Source organism: Phocoena phocoena, chromosome 8, assembly GCF_963924675.1.
Source record: "Phocoena phocoena chromosome 8, mPhoPho1.1, whole genome shotgun sequence".
Classification (NCBI taxonomy): Eukaryota; Metazoa; Chordata; class Mammalia; order Artiodactyla; family Phocoenidae; genus Phocoena; species Phocoena phocoena.
In genome coordinates this window covers 75,836,139-75,858,044 of record NC_089226.1, presented here as the reverse complement: position 1 = coordinate 75,858,044, position 21,906 = coordinate 75,836,139, and the positions used below count along the sequence as shown (strand labels likewise).

Sequence of the window (21,906 nt, the reverse complement as noted above, 5' to 3'; positions counted from 1 at the left end):
AGTAAAAAACAAAACATAACCAAAAAAACCTCTCATTTCCAAAGCCATTAAAGCTAAGTGAAGTAGACGATTCACAGTGAATCAATACATATTGTTTTTCAACTGGTTTCAAATGTAAACATTCAGTACATCTTGCTTTTGGTCAACGGTGTTTGGCAAAGCCAATAGACCTGCTTTTATTTTCTTCTTTATCCCATTAAGTAGGAACAAATACACATCATGTCATTACTATGAAAATATCTCTTTTAATATATTTTTTATTAATTTCAAATAGCCACCCAAATTGTTAATGTATTTTCTGAGGTGATTTTTCTCTTCATTCATTTACTGAATATTCTGTAATGTTTCAAGGCAATTTAATAAACGTTTAGTGAATGCCTGTACTAGGAGAAGAATGTTGAGTATTATACGCAAGAACAGTGTCCTGAACAGAGTAGGGAATTCTACTGAAGAGATTTTTAGACACATATTCTATTCTCTCTTTAATAGCATCAGGTAACATGGTGATTATAGATTATGGAAAGGTGGAGACTCTACGAATATGCAGCCAAGAGTCTGCAAAGTATCTTCCGTTTTCAAGTGAAACAAAAATGAGGTACCAAGAAGTCAAATAACTCAGTCAACAACATACAGCCAGTTTGCCAGTTATCCCAAAATCTAGACTCTCCTTTCAGACACCAGTGCAATGATCTTCCCATTATAATTAATTAGAATGGACTAGGTGAATAACCTTTGGTTGAATAAAGCAATCATTCGTAAGCCCACTACCTTAATACAATACTGTTTTAATTTTCACGCATTAACTTAGCATCATTTCCATGTCTATATATTTATATACAAAGCCCACAGCATGCACACTATTTTCCACTTCCTTTTATTTCACTTAGTATTAAAACTATGTATTTCATGATATGATGACTTGGATTTGCTTCAAAATAATCTAGTGGCAGGGAGGGGTAGGTGTATAAATGAAAAAAGATTGCCCATGAAATAATAATAATTGAAGCTGGGTGATGATTCCATCCCGGGGCTCATTATACTTTACTACCTACTTGTGCATGCGCTCAAAATGTATATTAGAAGCGAGTAAACAAGTTTATATGATTTATATGTTGTAGAGTATTTTAAAGGCAAATTGAAATACACAGCATTACTTGAGAGGCCACCCACAGCTTGGTGTCCATTGGAATATACTGCCTATTTCAGTCTCCTAATATACCTTAGTCACTGCATTCACTTTCCTATGTGTACACATAGCTTCAAATTCAGGTCTCAGCTGGAGCTGCTGCTGCTCCTCCTCAAAGTCCACCAGGTCCCACTCATATTCCAGTCTGGCTTGTCGCTGTTTCCAAAACTCCAAAAACAATGTGACTATGGGCAAAGAAATGCATAAGAACAAATATAATAAAGAGATGGAGGAATAAGTGAATAAGGAGATAATAACTAGATTTTTCTTTACTTTAAAAAATCATTTTGGTTGTATGATGGTTCTTCTGTCGCTGTTTGATGATAAAATTATAAATTTTGGCATAATACTATGTAATAATATTGAAATAACTCATATATAGAAATACAAATTCGTTTCTTAGACAGCAGTCCATGCAAGAAAAATTTTTTTCAGGCACGCTACTCTCTCTCTCTTCATTCAGATAATTTGAAATAATATTTAAACTTGACTTTTTACTAACACCTAGATTTTGTTTGCATGTCTTTGACTGAAATCATTCAAGCAATTGTATCACATTCTCAGGCTTAGGGAAATTTAAGGAAAACATAGGAGCCATTTCATAACACAGTATGTCTCTCTCTCTCTCTCTCTGTCTCTCTTTGTCTCTCTCCCTGTCTCTGTCTTTCTCTCTCTCTATATATGTATGTATAATATATAATATTATATAGTATAATATACAATATATATAATTTTTAAACAAACTTTCCCTTAAAGAATAACATATTTACAGAAAAGTATATAAAACATTACCAACACCCCCAGAAAAACCTTCCTTTATAACCCTTCTAAGGCATAGATGTAACTAGTTTACACATATACACACACACATATATATATAAATACATATATATATATATAAACACACACACACACCAGTTTCTTTACCCATTCATCTGTCAATGGACATTTAGATTGTTTCCACATCTTGGTTAATATGGAGAGAGTTACAATGAACACAAGAGTGCTAACATCTTTTTGAGATCCTGATTTCAATTATTTTGGGTAAATACCCAGAAGTGGGATTGCTAGATTATATGACAGTTCTATTTTAATTTTTTGAGGCACTTCCACACTGTTTTCTGGTTGTACCATTTAGCATTCCCACCAGTAGTATGCAAGAGTTCATTATAATTCTTCACATCCTCATCATTTTGGTAATAGCCATCCTGACAGGTGTGAGATAACATCTCATTGTGGTCTGATTTGCATTTCTCTGATAACTAATTACATTATGTATTTTTTCATATATCTGTTGGCCATTTGTATAACTTCTTCGGGGAAATGTCTATTCAAGTCCTTTGTCCATTTTTAATCAGGTTAGGTTTTGTTATTTTTTTAAAACTATTGAGCTACAGGTGTTCCTTATATATATTTTGGAGGTTAACCCTTTATCAGATAGATGGTTTGCAAATATTTTCTGCCTTTCAATGGGTTGCCTTTGCACTCTGTTCATTGTTGTCTCTGCTGTGCAGAGCATTTTAGTTTGAGGTAGTCTAGCTTATTTTGTTTGTTTTTGTTGCCTGGGCTTTGGTGCCATCTGCATGAAATCATTGCCAAGACCAATGTCATAAAGATTTTCCTTAGACTCTCTTCTAGGATTTTTACAGTTTCAGGTCTTATGTTTAAGTCTTTAATCCATTTTGAATTGATTTTTGTGATGGTGTAAGATGTGAATGAAAAACGTTGCCTGCCATATCGGTAAACAAAGGATGTTGCAGCCATCAAGCCACTACAGCCCAGATGGTGAGCCCTGAGGGAACTCAAGATGGGAAAGAACAGGATACTGGCCCCAGAGCGCTAAGGTGCATATCAAAGGAATGATTTCAATTAGCCCAGATTCTTGCATCTTCCCATACAAAGAAAAGCGCTAATTCATTAACTTAAGGTATCTGGTTTTCTTTAATTAACAGTAATCTTTTGATGTTCTGACTACCTGGTCTTTGTTGCAAAACTCCTATGTATCCTGGCTCCTCCCTTACCTCTTCAGAGCAGTTCCTCAGAGCTATCTGAGAGGCTGCCTCCTGGGCTTGAAGTCCTCAGAAAGTCTGCCAAATAAAACATAATTCTCAACTTTCAGGTTGTGGATTTTTTTTCAGTTGACAAAGATAAGGATCTAATTTCATTCTTTTGCATGTCGCCGTCCAGATTTCCACAGCACCATTTGTTGAAGAGACTATCCTTTCCCCATTTTGTTTTCTTGGAAATCCTGTTGAAGATTAATTTACCATATACATGTGGATTTATTTCTAGGCTCTATTCTGTTTCATTGGTCTGCATGTCTATCTTAATGCCAGTACCATACTGTTTTGATTGCTGCAGCAAACAAACAGTTCCTAACTGGTTTTCTCCCCAGGGCTAAAAGTAGAGGCAGCAGACACAAATGCCCATTTTCCAATCTTTCTTTGAAAGAGATCTACTTGCAGACTTTAAAAGCTGCTGCCTGAGGGTCCAGCTTCCAAACAGCCTGCATCTAGGTGCTGACTGAGATCTTCCCATTTGGGATACTGATGGGTTTTGGCACACCCCCCAAATACTGGGAACCACTAAGAACAAAGAAGGCAGCTTGAACAATCACAGGCCACACTTTCAAGGCTGGGAGAGGTAGCTGTTTTACCTAATGAACAGAAATCAACACAGGGAGGCAAGGTAAATGAAGAAACAAAGGAAAATATGTTCCAAATAGAAGAACAAGATAAACTGCAGAAAAAGACCTTAATGAAATGAAAACAAGCAATTTACCTGATAAAGAGCTCAAAATAATGGTCATAAAGATGCTTACTGAGGTCTGGAGAACAATGCATGAATAAAGTGAGAATTTGAACAAAGAGACAGAAAATATAAGAAAGTAATAAACAGAGATCATAGAGCTGAAGAATACAATAATTTTATTGTAAAATTCAATAGAAGGGTTCAGCACGTACTACATAAAATGAAGAAAGGATCAGTAAACCCCAAGAAAGGGAAGTGGAATTCATTCAGTCAGAGGAGAAAAAAATGAATGAAATGAAAATGAAAAATGAGTGTAAAAAAGTGAAGTCAGCTTAAGGGAGTTATGGGACAATATCAAGCAGACCAACATTTGCATTATAGGGGGTCCCAGAAGGAGAAGAGAGAGAGACAGAGACAGCATATTCAAATAATGGGTAAAAACTTCTCTAACATGGGGAAAAAAACAAATATTATATCTAGGAAACCCACTGAGTTCCAAAAAAGATGAAAACAAAGAGAACCACACTGAGACACATTATATTTAAAAGGTCACGAGTTAAAGACAAAGAGAGAATCTTATAAGCAAGAAGAGAAAAACAACTTATGTATAAGGGAACCCTCATAAGACTATCAGCAGATTTTTCAGCAGAAACTGCAGGCCAGAAGGGAGTAGCATATAGTCAAAGTACTGAAAAAAATTTGAGAACCAAGAATACTCTACCTGGAAAGTTTTCCAGACAAGTAAAAGTGGAAAGGGTTTATCACAACTAGAATGGCTTTTCAAGAAATGTTAAAGGGACCTCTTTAAACTGAAATTAAAACATATAAATGTACAAATCTCATTAGTATAGGTAAATGCATAGTTAAATTTAAAATACTCATGTTACAATGGTGGTAGGTAACACACTTGTAAATCTATTATGAAGGTTAAAAGACAAAAGTAGTAAAAATAACTAACTACAATAAAATTGTATAACTATAATAATTGGTTAAAGGATACACAAGCTAAGAAGATATAAACTGTGACATCAAAAACATAAAACATGGGAAGGAAAGTAAAAATATAGAGCGTTAGTATGCATTTGGAATTAATTTGCTTTGCTTGCAATAGAATGTTATAACTATAAGATGTTTTATAAAAGCCTCACTATAATCACAGAGCAAAAACCTATAAAAGACATGCAAAAGATAAAGAAAAAGGAATCTAAGCATACCATTACAGAAAATTATCATACCCCAAAAGAAGGCAAGAGAGGAAGAAAGGAACAAATGAATTACAAAACAATTAACAAAATGGCAATAGTAAGTCCATATCCGTCAATAATTACTTTAATGTAATTAACTAAATTCTCCAATCAAAAGTCACAGAGTGGTTGAATGGATAAAAAAACAAGACTCAACTATGTGCTGCCTACAAGAAACTCACTTCAGCTGAAAGGACACATATATACTAAAAGTGAAAGGATGGAAAAAGATATTCCATACAAACTGAAACCAAAAGAAAGCAATATTAACTATACTTATATAAGACAAAATAGACTTTAAGACAAAGATCACAATAAGGGGAAAAGAAGATCTTTCTATAATGATAGAGAGATCCATCAAAGAAGAAGATATAACACTTATAAATACTTATGCACTCAATAGAGGAGCACCTAAAATATATACAGCAAATGTTAACAGACCTGAAGACAGGAATTGTCAGCAACATAATAATAGTAGGGAACTTCAACACCCCATTTTCAACAATGGATAGATCATCCTGACAGAAAATCAATAAAGAATCATTGGACTTAAACTACATGTTAGAACAGAGGGACTTAAGGGGCATTGACAGCACTTTCCATCTAACAGCAGCAGAATACACATTCTTCTAAGTGCACATGGAATGTTCTCCAGGAAAGGTCATATATTAGCACCACAAAACAAGTCAATAGATTTCAAAAGTTTGAAATCATATCAAGCATCTTTTCTGACCACAATGGTATGAAAATAGAATTACAGGAAAAGTTAAAACTGGAAAATTCACTAATATGTGGAGAATAAAGGACATGCTACTGAACAAACTTAGAAAAATCAACAGAGAAATTAAACAATATCTTGAGACAAATGAAACTGGAAATACAATATACCAAAACTTACGGGATGCAGCAGAAGCAGTTCTAGGAAGGAAGTTCATAGTGATAAATGCCCACATTAAGAACCAAGAAAAAGCTAAAATAAACAACCTAACTTTAGACATTAAGGAACCAGAAAAAGAGCAAAGTAAGCCAAAGGTAGTAGAAGGAAGAAAATAACAAAGATCAGAGGGTAAATAAATAAAAGAGACAAAAAGACAATAGAAAAGATCAATGAAACTATTTTATTTTGAAAAGATAAACAATAGAAAACCTTTAGCCATAATTACCAAGAAAAAAAGATAAGGCTCAAATAAATAAAATTAGAAACTAAATAAGAGACATGACAACTGATAGCACAGAAATACAAAGGATCATGAGACTACTATGAACAATTATGTGCCAACACAGTGGATAACCTAGAAGAAATGGATAAAGTCCTAGAAACATACAACCTACCTAAAGTGAACCATGAAGAAATAGAAAATCTCAACAGACCAATTACCAGTAAGGATATTGAATCAGTAATCAAAAACGTCCCCACCAACAAAAGTCCAGATCAGATAGCTTTACTGGTGAATTCTATCATACATGTAAAGAAGAATTAATCCTTCTCAAACTCTTCCAAAGACTAGAAGAGGAAAGAAAACTTCCAAACTCATTTTATGAGGCCGTCATTATCCTGACACCAAAGTCAGACAAAGACACTACAAGTAAAGAAGTTATACTTGATGAACATAGATGCAAAGAACCTGAACAAAAGAGTAGCAAATCAAATTCAGCAATATATTAAAAGAATTACACACAATGATCAAGTGGGATTTACTAAAGGGATACAAGGATAGTTCAACATCCACAAATCAATCAACATGGTATACCACATTAACAAAATAAATGATAAAAGAAAATCATTTCAACAGATGCAGAAAAAGCATTTAACAGAATTGAACATCCTTCATGATAAAAACTCTCAAAAATATAGGTATAAATGGAATGTATCTCAATATAATAAGAGCTATACATGACAGGCCCATAGCTACCATCATAGTCAGTGGTGAAAAGCTGAAAGCTTTTCCTCTATGATCAGGGACAAGACAAGAATGCCTATTCTTGCCTCTTCTATTCAATAGAGTACTGGACATCCTAGCCAGAGCAATTAGTCAAAAATAAATAAATAAATAAAAGACATATAAATTAGAAAGAAAGAAGGAAAGAAGTAAAACTGTCTCTGTTTGCAAATAACATGAAATTATAAAAAACATCCTGAAGACACCACCAAAAAACTGTTAGAACTAATAAATAAATTTAGTCAAGTTCCAGGATAAAAATAAATATATAGAAGCCCACTGTGTTTCTATATACTACCCACGTACTAACAGAAAGAGAAATTAAGAAAATAATCCCATTTACAATAACATCAAAAAGAACAAAATACCCAGGAATAAATTTAACCAAGGAAATGAAAGATACGTACACTGTATACTACTAGACACTGATGAAAGAAACTGAAGAAGACACAAATAAATGGAAATAAATTTGAGGAATTAATATAAAAATGTCCATACTACCCAAGCAATCTCCAGATTTAATGCAATCCCTATCAAAATTCCAATGCTATTTTTCATAGAAATAGAGAAAACAATCTTAAAATTTGTATGGGGCCACAAAAGACTCCAAATAGCCAAAGCAATCCTGAGAAAGAAGAACAAAGCAGTAGGCATCATATTCCTGATCTCAAACTATATTACAAAGTTATAGTAATCAAAATAGCATGGTACTTTTGGCATGGCATAAAGAGAAACACAGAGACCTATGGAACACAATCAAGAGCTCAGAAAATAATCCCATATATTATGGTCAATTAATATTTGACAAAGGAGCCAAGAATACTCAATGGGGAAAGAATAGTTTCTTCTATAAATGGTTTTGGGAAGATTGGATATTCCTTTGCAAAAGAACAAAACTGATAAAAAAGGGAACCCTCGTGCACTGTCAGTGGGAATGTAAATTGGTGTAGCTGTTATGGAAAACAATATGACGGTTCCTTGAGAAATTAAAAATATAAATATAATAGGATGAAGCAATTCCACTTTTAGGTATATATCCAAAGGAAACAAAATCATTATCTTGAAGTGATATCTTTACCCCCATGTTCACTGCAGCTGCTGGGTGTTCTATGCATAATTGCTCCTCTATTTGTTATGACATATAAGGTTAGTGTTGGTGTACAATCTCTGTCAATGGAAAGAATTGAAAACTACTACAATTGTTGTAATTTGTGTACCTATCATCCATTTCTGATTCCAAAAAATGACAGGCAGGATTTGGTAGCCACATAATGAAGAGATGTCCATATACTATCTTAACCAGAGGAGGCTGCTGGAGAATTGTGGGTAAGACTTCTCTGTCTCCCATTCTCTCTTTGAATCTGGCCTTTTCTCTTCAGACCGTAGCAGTCAAGCAGAAGTAACAGAAACCCATAAGAACATCTGCTTCATGTACACACCCCCACAAATGTTGGTGTCCTATTGCCTGAATCAAGCTACCTTGTTCCCTTGGCCAGTATTTTTCTTTTTTTAATTAATTAATTTTTCATTGCGTTGGGTCTCTGTTGTTGCATGCGGGCTTTCTCTAGTTGTGGCGAGCAGGGGCTACTCTTTGTTGTGGTGCGCGGGTTTCTAATTGCGGTGGCTTCTCTTGCTGCAGAGCATGGGCTCTAGGCACAAAGGCTTCAGTAGTTGTGGCACATGGGCTTGCAGGCTCTAGAGCGCAGGCTCAGTAGCTGTGGCGCACAGGCTTAGTTGCTCCGCGGCATGTGGGATCTTCCTGGACCAGGGCTCAAACCCGTGACCCCTGCATTGGCACCTGGATTCTTAACCTCTGTGCCACCAGGGAAGTCCCTCCTTGGCCAGTTTTTAAATGCACACACTTGTGCTTCTTAAAGACTTTTTTTGTTAAATTGGAGAGAAAAAAGTCTATCTTTCACCAGAGTCCCCCAGATTTTTAGACATGCTTTAGAAGTCTTTGGGCCTCCTCTTGCCAAGTTACTCTTACAGAAAATACTTTCCTCACTGATGGCGGGAATAACTTCATAACACTTCTACTTCCCACGTGATACAAAAGAGAAGAGATACTGGGACATTTCCAAAATTAAGGGAAATTCCACCTTACATGGGAGATTTTTACCAAATGGAACTGGAAGCTGGAACTAGAATTTGACACAGGAAATTTAAATTCAAATGCTGAGTATTAGCTCTCAACAATTTTTTTTTTTTTTTTTCGCGGTATGCGGGCCTCTCACTGTTGCAGCCTCTCCCATTGCGGAGCACAGGCTCCGACGCGCAGGCTCAGCGGCCAAGGCTCACAGGCCCAGCCGCTCCGCGGCATGTGGGATCTTCCCGGACCAGGGCACAAACCCATGTCCCCCTGCACTGGCGGGCGGATTCTCAACCACTGCGCCACCAGGGAAGCCCAGCTCTCAACAATTTTTGAGTCTTGTTCCAGTTTGTATCCATGACTCAATATCCTCCAGCCACCAAATACTTATGTTTATTTCTCCTGAATTAAGCACTTACTGAGACTGTTTTTACCACAGTTCTGACAGTGTAATCTGAATACATATGAAGTTTCAAAAATTATAGTGTTTTTCAGAGAAATTAGCAGATGACTAATAGAGACCTTTCTGGACCAAGGATCAAGACGAATGACCATTGATGTGGACTCCATCAGTGTACTGATGCTAGCAAAGACATAAAGATGTAAAATCACCTTTGGTTTATAAGGTATGCCAAATGTATATGTTATATGAATGGCCATAAAACAGAAAACATGGAGAAAGCTGTTTTTATGTAACTATTTACTCACCCCAAATTCCCATGAATATTGCGAAGAACACTGTTGACTCATTGTCAAATAAATGGGAGAACTGTAAAACAATAACAACATCACAAAGACTACTTAGTATCAAATGAGGGAGGGAAATTGCAAGTCTTTTCAACATACCACAATACATACATACCTTTGAAGCCCAACAGGTAGAATTTAGTCTCCAATAGTCACACATTACATCACAGAGTGGGCACATGATAATCTGACCCCCGATCTCAGGGTCACAGATCTCAGTGCTGCAGAGGGAAGAGGAGAGTTTTTGTTTTGTTTTGTTTTGTTTTTGTCTTGTTTTGTTTTGTCCACACGGCATGGCACGTGGGATCTTAGTTCCCCGACCAGGGATGGAACCCATGCCACCGTAAGTGGAAGTGTGGAGTCCTAACCACTGGACTGCCAGAGATTCCCAAGAGCAAAGTTATATTAAAAGTGACGTGTTTGGGTGAAAGTCCAAAGCTGCTTTTATTGGAACAACTTTATACAGCTTCTTACATATGGCACAAGGGGAAACGAACTAGCAATTTTTGTAGATCAAATCATGCTTTGAGGAACAGAATCTTTACAGCCCATCATTAAAAACAAATTTTCCATAAAGCACCAGGTGAGGGGTAGCTGCTATGTTTGGGTCTTTTTCAGAAATATCAATTATCTGCTGCCATAGGAAACATTCTGACACAAATTCCAGAAAAATAATAGCAACAGTTTCAGTTAGCATAGATTCTCTATTGGGGCAACTCAGTTGCACTTACCTGCTTGAGTTATCATGCATCGATAATAAGCCGTAAATAAAACAAGCTAAGCCAACTATAGCTGCAAAAAGCAGCATTTCTGTGTAAAATCCGAGAAAGACAAAATAGATGCCAATTTTTTCTCCGTAATAATCCCTATGAAAGAGGGTAAAAAGAGAATCAGAGGTTGTAAGAATGATACAGTCCTGAGAGTCTTGGTTTTGTATTCAGACAAACTTGAATTCTAATTTTGGCTCCATTGCTTTCCAGCTGTGAAATTTTGATAAAGTTACTAAACTTCCTAAACCTTAGTTTCGACATCATAAAATGCAGGATAATGCTTAGCCATAGAATTGGTGTGAGGATTAAAAGAGACAACACATGTAAGTAAGAAGCCAACTGAGTGGAAGTTAAGATTTACTTTTGAAATAATCAGGTAATTTGAAAAGCTTTTAAATTTTAAAGAGAGTTTAAATGTTTTGAAATAAAGTGCAGAACATTCTTCTAGCAATTAACAAATCAAAATCACATTCACAATCTGTGCATGGACTTTTGCTTTATCTCTCTCTAAAACTGAAGAATGTACTCAGACCACAACAGATGAGAGTGGTTGTATGCATGAACTTCCATCTTCCTCTAAATTTGGAGCTCTGATGGATGCTTATAGAATTGTAAGACAAGGAGCAAACCAAGGAATCAAAAATGAGTGTTTAATAAAGTTCCATAACATATACAGTTCAGCACTTGCTTTACAAAGAGTTAAAAAGTGACAGCATTAGTTGGCATAAATGTTCAAGTCTTATAACCAAGTTTTGGGGTTTTTTTTCTGTTGTTTTTTAAACCGACTCTCTCCTTAAGGAATCTCTCAAAGAACCAGAGAACAAGGTTTTCTCTGCCTCATAAAACCAGGTTTTTTAAAAAAACAACACAAAATAGGTTAATCTTCTCCCTTATTCACGTAGAGCTCAGCTCACCAAATCTGTGAAGTCTTACCACAGTTTCCTAGACAGAGATGTAATCCCTTTTGGGCTCTAATAGCATGATATATATAAATCTATTACAGCACTATTTATTAAATTGTAATTTCCACACATGCTCAAAAAACAGGCAAATCTAAACATAAAGGGTTTAAATTTTACATAACATAAACTTATTTAACATAAACTTAATTTCCCAATGAGGTTTTTAATTTTTTTCACTCAATATTAATTTTATTGAATATCCCATTCTTCAGTTTTCAAAATTTCTAATCTTTTCTAATGAAACAGGCATCTCTCTGCTTGTACCATCTTTCATTCTTTCATTTTTTCATTATTTTCAGTGATAATAAACATTTTTACATTGTTGTTTTCCCTTGTTCTGCTTTTCAAATTACTATAAACTTGAAATTAAATTATAATTCCATTGTATTCCCTTGTTAATTTACCATTTACAACTTCCTTAGGTTCACTCACATAGGATGAGTAAACTTGCTTTTTCTCTTTTTTTGTTTTTGCTGAAAAACAGCAATTATTATAATACTGCATAACATCAAAATCTAAAAAAAAGAATAAAAATATTTGATTTGGGAAAATTTTTTTTTTTTTTTGCGGTACGCGGGCCTCTCACTGTTGTGGCCTCTCCCGTTGTGGAGCACAGGCTCTGGACGCGCAGGCTCAGCGGCCATGGCTCACGGGCCCAGCCGCCCCGCGGCACGTGGGATCTTCCCAGACCGGGGCACGAACCCGCGTCCCCTGCATCGGCAGGCGGACTCAACCACTGCGCCACCAGGGAAGCCCTGATTTGGGAAAATTTACTATTCATCGTGTCTATTTCCATTTGATGTTTTAAAAATTATAGAATCAATCATTTTTAAGGTAAAACATCAATATTACTGCTATATGCTTAACCAAAAAGTTATTTGGGAATTCATAAAGAAACTGGATATTTCAAAGAACTACATTTTTCTTCCTTTCAAATTTCAAGAATCTTATTCCTTGAGAATTAAAAAAAAAGTCCTCAAGAACTCCAGACCTTTAATTAGTATTTAAAATATTCTCAAAAAGAGAAATTCCCAAATGAACATTTATTATGTATGGAATTATAGAAATAATTTTACTAAACTTTGGATGTGAGGAGCTTAATAATAGATTAACAACTAAACCATCTCTTAAGAATGCAAAAAGCAAGAGACATGTCTTAGATTTGTATTATGGTAAATACGTATATATTATTTACATATTATTGAAATAATGTTTAAGATGTTAAATTCTTATTATTCAAAACAAAGAAAATGAGAAAAAGCCAATAATATGAGATACTCTGTGAAGTATCAAACATAAGGAGAATAAATACTTCTTTTGAGTATTAATTTTTTAGAAAAATTTGCCTTTTATTTACACTTACGGTATTTCTTAACCTGTCCATTTTACTTGCTAGATTTTGCACTCATCTGTGGCCCCATAACATTTAACAGGGCATCTCATAGGTAGAAGACATTCAATAGTCTTCGTTGTGAGATCTTGTGAGAAGGCACTGGTCTAATTTTGTATTCCCAGGACTTAGTCTGAGACATAGCAAATAATCAAAACAATGATGATGGAATTGAAATAAATATAGGCTTGAGGAATGAATGAACAAAATGCAAACATTTGGTCTAAAGAGACTCATTTTTACCATGAATTCATGGACATCTGAGAAACTTAGCTTAGCGATTACACTATCTTGGCTTTTAATAGCACCATTATAGTCACTGTAAACATATTTGTTCTAACCTATTTGCTATATAGCAGTATATCAATTTTATTTATAAGCATTAAACCATCCCAACAGATGATATCAGAAAAATCATCTGGAGCTCTTAAATTGGAAAGAAAAATTGGGATCAGAAGGCATATAATATTGAAGACTGATAAACCAATGATGGTAACCTTTGTATTCCCAGTTCTCCCTGAAAAAATATAATCTAATATGACAAAATGATCAGTACCCAAAAGGCAGTAAAAATATTTACAAATATTTGGACATGGAACTTAAGTTTGGTGTAGAGATAACATGAAATATGTGAAATCTAGGAATTCAAATCCTATATTCTAAATCTCTTTCCAGGCACCCCTAGTCATCATTTTTTTTTAACCTTCTATATCCAATCCACTAGGTCCAATAAATTCTGTCATAAAAGTCTTTTTCTTTTTTTTCTTTCTTTCTAATTTTTTTTTTTTTTTTTTGGCTTTATCATGAGGCATGTGGGATCTTAGTTCCTCAACCAGGGATTGAACCTGCAACCCCTGCATTGGAAGCGCAGAGTCTTAACCATTGGGACCACCAGGGAAGTCCCATAAAAGCCTTTTTCTAATCCATAGTCCCCTCTTTCCTGTTACCAGTGCCTTGGATATGACCTTCAATATCTCTTACTGGAAAATTTTTTTTTTTTTTTTTTGTGGTACGCGGGCCTCTCACTGTTGTGGCCTCTCCCGCTGCGGAGCACAGGCTCCGGACGCGCAGGCTCAGCGGCCATGGCTCACAGGCCCAGCTGCTCCGTGGCATGTGGGATCTTCCCGGACCGGGGCACGAACCCGCGTCCCCTGCATCAGCAGGCGGACTCTCAACCACTGCCCCACAAGGGAAGCCCTATTACTGGAAAATTTTAACAGCCTCCTTACTTCCCTGACTTCAGTCTTGCATCCTTCTACTATCTGTCCTGTTTCCAAGAGAGTAATGTTTCTAAAGCACAAGATTAAACAATGACCGTTTCCTCCTTTAAAGGTTTTCTCCTTTCATCTTAGCAGTGTTCTTCATGATTTTTTACTGATAAACATTCAAATCTTACCAGCCACGCCTCCTAAATGAAGAACTAAATGCACAATGCTCTTCTTTAGCCCAGTGCTCTGTACTGGTTCTCTCTACCTGGGATATTCTTAACTAACTTGTTTACCTAGCAACCTGCTACTTCTCTCAAGACACACTCAAGAATAATCACTGTGAAACTTTCCCTGAGGTTGTCATAAAGGTAGGTGCTCTTTCCTCTGTGCTCTGTTCTTTCATGAGAATCACTCTGCTGTAATTATTATGCACTTGTGTGCCTTCCTGCAAATATCTTTGTGTTAGGAAACCACGTTCTGATTACCTTTATAGCCCTAGCCTCTTGCTGATATCTAGCGATGCTAAATAAATGCTCATTAAAGGAATGTGGGCATTGTAATTATGCATCTATAGACAATTCCTTTCTACTTTTAAGGATATTTTTATTTTTAACAAGTCTTCCCATAAAAAACTTTCATAAAACCATAAAATCAACAGGGAGAGAAAATAAAACCATACCTGATATAGGCCTTCAAGCATCATGACAGAGAACACCATGATCTTCAAATTACTCGTAAGTAAAGAAATAAACCCAGTTCCAACTGAGTACCTATTACCAGCTGCCATACCTGAGGTACAGAGAGCAGTGAAGAAGATGCTTAAGAAATTCTAGGGAAAACATGTAAAGTAGGGTGGGACATTAGACAAACACAGATAAAATAATCCCTGGGAAAAAGTCTAACTAAATGCCATAATACTGAACACATGTTGGGACTTGGTAATTCGTAGTACTAGCTAAAAGAAAGGGATCTGAAAATGAGTAAGCCTGGAAGTGGCAGCCTCAGAAAAGCAATGTTTCTGGGGAAGAATCAGATATAAAGTGTGGTACTTCTTAAAAGTGGCAGAAAAGAGAGAGAGTTAGGATTCTATAGAAATGAAAGAAAAGGCGCATGACAAGCACAGGATATCATCCATGAAAGAAACTGCATGGAATAGGAAAAAAAACTAACAGAAGAGTGTACTCTAATGCTAGAAACTCCATGAATTAAACACAAACAGAAAAAAGCAGAGCATACTATACAAAATTATGTTTAAAAAACCCTGAAAATGTGAAACAAAGAGCTTCAGCTAATGAAAATTCTCCCAAAAGAACATGAGGAACACTGTAAAAAAGCAGTACAAACTGAATTAAATGTTCTCAAATAAATAACTGGAAATGTAAGAAAATATCAGAAATATAAAAATAAGAAGTGGGAAAAAACAGGAACAAATAAAACAAGAGATGAAGGAAACCAAAAAACAGAGGAAAGAGAAGAACCCTATAAGATCATGTCAGAACTGATGATGAAATTATGAGGTATTCAAGAGAATAAATGGATACCAAGTGAAAATCTAGTAAAAGATGATAAGAAAAACAGGATACCTATCAAAAGAATGAAAATGACATAGAGAAGTAAAAAGGGTCTCAGGAAAATTGTTTGATATGAAGACAGGCTAAAAAGACCAAACATACAGATAACTGGAGTCCAAAGAAAATAATCAAAGCACTGGAAAATAATTATATTTTAAAACTATAACGCAAGAACACTTTCCAGAAAAACAAACAAAATAAAAGATACATAGTTAAAGAATCCACCAGGAACAGGGAAAACTGACTTAGAACAACCAATTCCAAGACATAATGTGTTAAAACAATCAGATTTTAAAACAAACAAACAAGCAAACAAAACTCTCCAAGGCCCCAGGCAAGATGATAAATTAATGTACAAAGGCAAAGAACTTCCTACTAAATGAGGACACACCAGAGGCATTTCCAGTAAGATCAGGAACAAGGCAAAGACACCAACTATTATTCAATATTGTTCTGTAATTATCAGCCAATTAATTGAATAAAAGAAAATAATTATAGACATAAGAATTGGTAAAGAAAAGTAAAATATTTCTATTTAAAGATTACATGATAATATACCTCGATAGCCTTAATGAATCAATAAAACTAATTCAATAAAGAATTCATCAGGGCATTAGAATATAAAACTAACACTCAGAAGACAATAACATATAACATGTAAGTAAATACATAATTTATAATAGCAACAAAAATATAAAATACTTAGGATTAAACTTAAGAAAGTTTTATAACTCTATAGCACTCCTGAAAAACCCCAAAGTAGGCTTAAACTAAGACATACATTCCCTTGACAACTTTTCCTTGATTAGAATGTCTCATCATCAAAATACCAGCCTAGGGCTTCCCTGGTGGCGCAGTGGTTGAGAGTCCGCCTGCCGATGCAGGGGACACGGGACTGGGACATGATGCCCCAGTCCAGAAAGATCCCACTTGCTGCAGAGCGGCTGGGCCCGTGAGCCATGGCCTCTGAGCCTGCGCGACCGGAGCCTGTGCTCCGCAACGGGAGAGGCCACAACAGTGAGAGGCCCGCGTACCGCAAAAAACACAACAACAACAAAAAGTACCAGCCTACCTAAGTTAATTTATAAACTTAATTTGATACCTATAAAAATATCAACCATCTTTTTTAGTAACAAGCTAGACAAGTTGATACTAAAGTTTATATGGAAGAATAAACATGTAGAATGTACAAGGAAACACTGAGAGTAAGAGCTATGATGAGGTATTAGCCCAACTAGATATTAAAACATACTAGAGGTAAGCCACTACAATTAAAAGAGCCTTCTGAATCACTTTGCTGCATATGTGAAACTAACACAACATTGCAAATCAACTATACTCTAATATAAAATAAAAATTAAATTAAATAAATAGCCTGCACGGATAGTTAGCTAGATCAACAGAATAGGCAGAACATCCAGAAAGCAACTCAACTGCATATAGAAATCTAGCATATGATAAAGGCGGTACCTCAAATCACTGAGGCAATGATAAACATTTTAATAATAGATTTGGGACAAGTAGAATAGAAAGTGCATATTTAACTTCATAAGAGACTGTCAAAGTTGTTTTTTTTAAAGTTGCTAAACCATTTTGCATTCCCACCACCAATGTTTGAGATTTCAAGTTGTTCCATATCCCTGATAGCACTTATTGTTGCCAATCTTTTAGATTTTAGCTATTCTAGTGTGTGTGTGGTGGCATCTTAATGAAATTTTAATTTTTATCCCCTTAGTGAATAAAGATGTTGTACATCTTTTGATGTACTTATTGGCAATCCATAATTATATTCCTTTGGTGATGAATCTTTTATCTTTTGTCCATTTTAAATTTTGTCTTATTATTGAGTTGCAAAATTCCTTAAATAAAAGTCCTTTATTGATATGTGTGTTGCAAATATTTTCTCCAGTCTGTGTTTTGCCTTTTTATTTTTGTAACTGTCTTTTAAAGAGCATACATTTTTAATTTTAATGAAGTTAAATTTATACATTTTTTTAAATTGTGCTTTTTGCATTTGATCTGAAAAGTCCATGCCTAACTCCAAACCACATACGATTTTCTCCTATATGTTCTCCTAGAAGTTTTATAGTTGTAACGCTTACAATTAGTTCTCTCATCCATTACAAGTTAGTTTAAATTTTTGTACAGGAAAGAAGCAAGATTCACATTTTTCATGTAGAGAGCCACTTGTTCTAGCATCATATGTTGAAAGGACTATCCTTTCCCCAATGAATAACCAGGCACTGTTGTTGAAAATCAATTGACTATATATATGTGGATCTATTTCTGGACTCTCCTTTTATTAAAGATTTTTCTTTGGAATAATTTCAAATATATAAAAAATTTACAAGAATAATTCAAATAATACCCATATATCCTTTAATTCTTTTATTGTAAAAATATTGCTGCATTTGCATTTTATCTCATTTCATATATTATATTTCCCCATATATACATGCCTTTTTCTGAACCACTTGCAAGTAAGTTGGTTGAATATGTACATCATGGTCCTTTACCCTTAAAAACTTTATTGTCTATTACTAATAATAAGGATATTATCCTACATAATCACTGAGAAGAAACCTTAGGAATAAGAGCTGTTTTCTGCAGTTCCTCCCTCTGTGATAATATAGTGTTTTCTTTCTTGTCTTTTCGATTACCTAGTTAAAAATTTTACACCTAGCTATCAATTCTTTACATTAAATTGTGTTAAAAATTTAAGTTTATTTAAAAACTTATTTCATTACTGAAATGGAAAAGCAGTATAATTTGCTATAAATGAAAAGTTATAATAATAGGATGAAAAGGTTTAAAATGTTATTAAATTTAAGCTAGATACTGCCATCTGATGGAAAAATCTGAGCTTCCACTTTGTTGTAAAAGAAAATCAGCAAGTGCTAACAAGGTACTGACCTGAGGTGTAATGCATTTGTCTATATCAAGGGTTATAAGTACAAACCTTTGGGGAATATTTATAGCAGAAACATCTGTAGACAGCTAAATACTCTCAATATATTTTGAACAATGTAAAATATGTAAACCTCATTCTGACAACTTTGCTTTTTTGAAAACATACCATGAAAATATTCTCCAAGGGCACTAATTGTAATAGTGAAAAGTTTGAAACAGCCTAATCTTTTTCAATAGAAGAATAGACAAATAAGTTATGCAAAATTTATAATATGGTACCTTGTGTTGTGTTAAAAAGCACAAGATAGATCTGTGTGTACTCAAAGGGAAGTATGCCAATAATATACTATTTAGTGATAAAAGAAAATCTTAGCAAAAAAGTAAATAAAGATTCCATTGCTCCAGGAAAAAAAAAAAAGTGTATGTATTTTACTTCACATGCACATAAAAATAAGACTGAATGGCTATTACCAAATAGCCATAGTTACTCCTGTGGAATTCAATGGAGGTGTAATTTCACTTAAAACTTTGCACATCTCTTTATTGCTTGGAATTTTTTAGATACATGTCCTACTTTTATAATTAAAAAAATTAAATGGCCATTAATCAGAACAATTAAAATATCCATCCAATCAAGAGTTTATATAAAGATTTACGGAAACCACAGTTTATATGCTAGTTGCCTTCTATTTATTCTTAAAAATGTCGCCTCTCATTTGCCTTAAATGAAACTGTTGGAATAACATTTCACTTGGTTTGGATGTAGACATCAAAATCAGTCTCATAAAAAGGAGGCTGTGATGCTGTGCAAGCAGAGCAGTAAAAGCATACCTCACTGAGTAAAAATACTGCTACTAGCAACCAGGGGTCTGTAATCTGATTGTTTCTTTATTGAAATCATAGCAGGAGTCTCCTAACATCCTGTATGCATGTAATATTGTCATGGTTCAAAGCAAGAACCTGCAACCATAGTCTTCTTGCATAGCTAATGAAACTGTCTAAAGAATTGAGATAATAGAACAATTGCCTTCACAGCTTTCTGAGATCAACACACACACAAACATCCATACATGACCTTTCTGCTATCCTCTAAATTCCTAGATGCAGAGGAAAACAAACAAACAAAAAATTACTGTGTTAAACACTAAGTGCTAACCCCATGCTAAGAAAATATACATATCATTTAATTATCAAATAACCCCATAAGGAAAGTACTATTGCTATTCCTATTTTACAGATATAAGTCTCATAGAGGTTAAATAACCTGACCATATTTATATGCTTCTAAGAGAAAGAGCTTGGATTTGAACCCCATGTACCTAAATGCTAAGGCCCAACTTCTGAACCATCAAGCTATCTCTGCACTGTGGTTAAGACCATTCTGACAACAGCATTTTGCTCACAAATGAATGACTAAATGGTAGCATAGATACAAAACTGGGAAGATGGGAAATGTAGTGGGTGAGAATAGTAGTAAAAAGAATGGAATACGATGCCATTGTGAATAAAAACCACGTAATCAAGTTTTAATCAGTTTGATTCTGTGTAAGAAACTTACCTAATCAAATTAAAAGGCTGCTCCTTGTAAAAATAGGAAAACCGAGCCCAGTTCTGGCAAAGTGTGTACCTTTCATTGACAGGATTCGGAGGTTCTGATGGCTTCCAATATTGACCCTACAGACACGCAAGAAGAAATTACTGAATGACAAAGCAAAAGACAAGGGTGAATAAAGGAACACTGCTTTTATAAAAAGCCTAGTGAATGAAGCAAATGTTCTCTTTCACTTTTCGATTTGGATTTTCATATTCTATTGATGTAAATTACTAAATCATTTAGTGTATTGTAGAGTGTAGTACATTTGCTACACTCTACAATAAATGAAAATAATAGTGCTTTATTTATTAAATTTTCACAGCCAGCTATCTAAAAACACAAGTTAAAGTCTGAGACTTTGGCTTTACTCAAGCTGCTCCTTTGACCTGGAGTCCTCCTTTCATCTCTACTCAAATTCCAACAGTCACAGCTCAGGGATTCCCACAACTGTATAACTGGCTGGGACTTTGGAAATAGGCTGACATTTTTATATTATAGATGGAAAAACTGAACCCCAAGCAAAATTAAGTGAATGATCCAAAGTCACACAGCTATGACTGGAATCTCCTCTAGGCAACCTGTCTTGTCCTCACTGGCCATCGCTGATATGTTTCCCAAAGGACTTAAAATATACAACAGACTTTAGCACTTAAAAGCCTCAATATTGTTTCACGTGTAAGTTCCTTCCCCATTTTTAGGTACTGAGTAGGCTTATTAATATAAAGTTAATTAGGGCCTAGCAGAGCACTGTCTACACATAGCTGTTCCATATTTTCTCTTGAACTGTTTGCCTAGACAAGTAAACTACTGAAGACAACACTGAGCAAACACCCAATCTAAACTTAAGCACATATGAAAATCTCTGTATGACAAGGTATAAGATTTTATATCATCCAGATTCCAAATTTTGTCTTCTTCTATAGGTTGTCCTACTGAATCTTGAGAAATGAAATAGAAAAAAAGAAAAATGCTGCCTATTTGCGTATCTTTAAAAAAAAAAAAAAAGGTTCTTTAAAGTACATAAGAGAAAAATCCAGTACCTAAATCTGTATTCAGGAGAGAAGAAAGGAAAAAAGGTAAAATTAATAGTAAATGATAGTTCTCTGTAGGAAGAGCTCAGTAACACTGATTTTCTAGTGACCGTGGAGGACTCTGCTGGAAGGCTAGATATATGGAATAAAATTGCTGGTGACTGAGGACAGTTTGGCTTTATGACCTGGTGAGAGTAAGAAAAGAATCAATGCCCTAAAAATAAACAAACAAACAAAATAATCCTCAAAATCTTCAAAAGAAGAATGAGCCCTTTTGTGAAGAATGATTAACAAAGAATGTGTTGCAAAGTGTTTATTAACCTGCTATAGATCTCTCTACTTGATCAAACGCTGTGGCATTATTTAGAATCCATAATCCCCTAGAAGTTCTTTTGCCCCAGGGAAAAGTGTGTGTATGTGTGTATGCGGGGTGGGGTAGTTTCTCTAACACAAGTTAAATTCACCTGAATTGATACTAGTGTTGAGAACTGCCACTCATTTTGAAAAATTCCG

General features: G+C 34.9%; 1 protein-coding gene across 1 annotated transcript in view; it reads right to left on the bottom strand.

Moving 5' to 3' along the window:
* Positions 1–21,906, bottom strand: part of ANO5 (anoctamin 5) — a 73,967-nt gene that overhangs the window by 22,539 nt on the left and 29,522 nt on the right. The window contains 5 exon segments of the mRNA XM_065882416.1: positions 1,220–1,371; positions 9,919–9,979; positions 10,073–10,178; positions 10,689–10,823; positions 20,327–20,442. Of these exon segments, the coding sequence (XP_065738488.1) occupies positions 1,220–1,371; positions 9,919–9,979; positions 10,073–10,178; positions 10,689–10,823; positions 20,327–20,442 (570 nt within the window).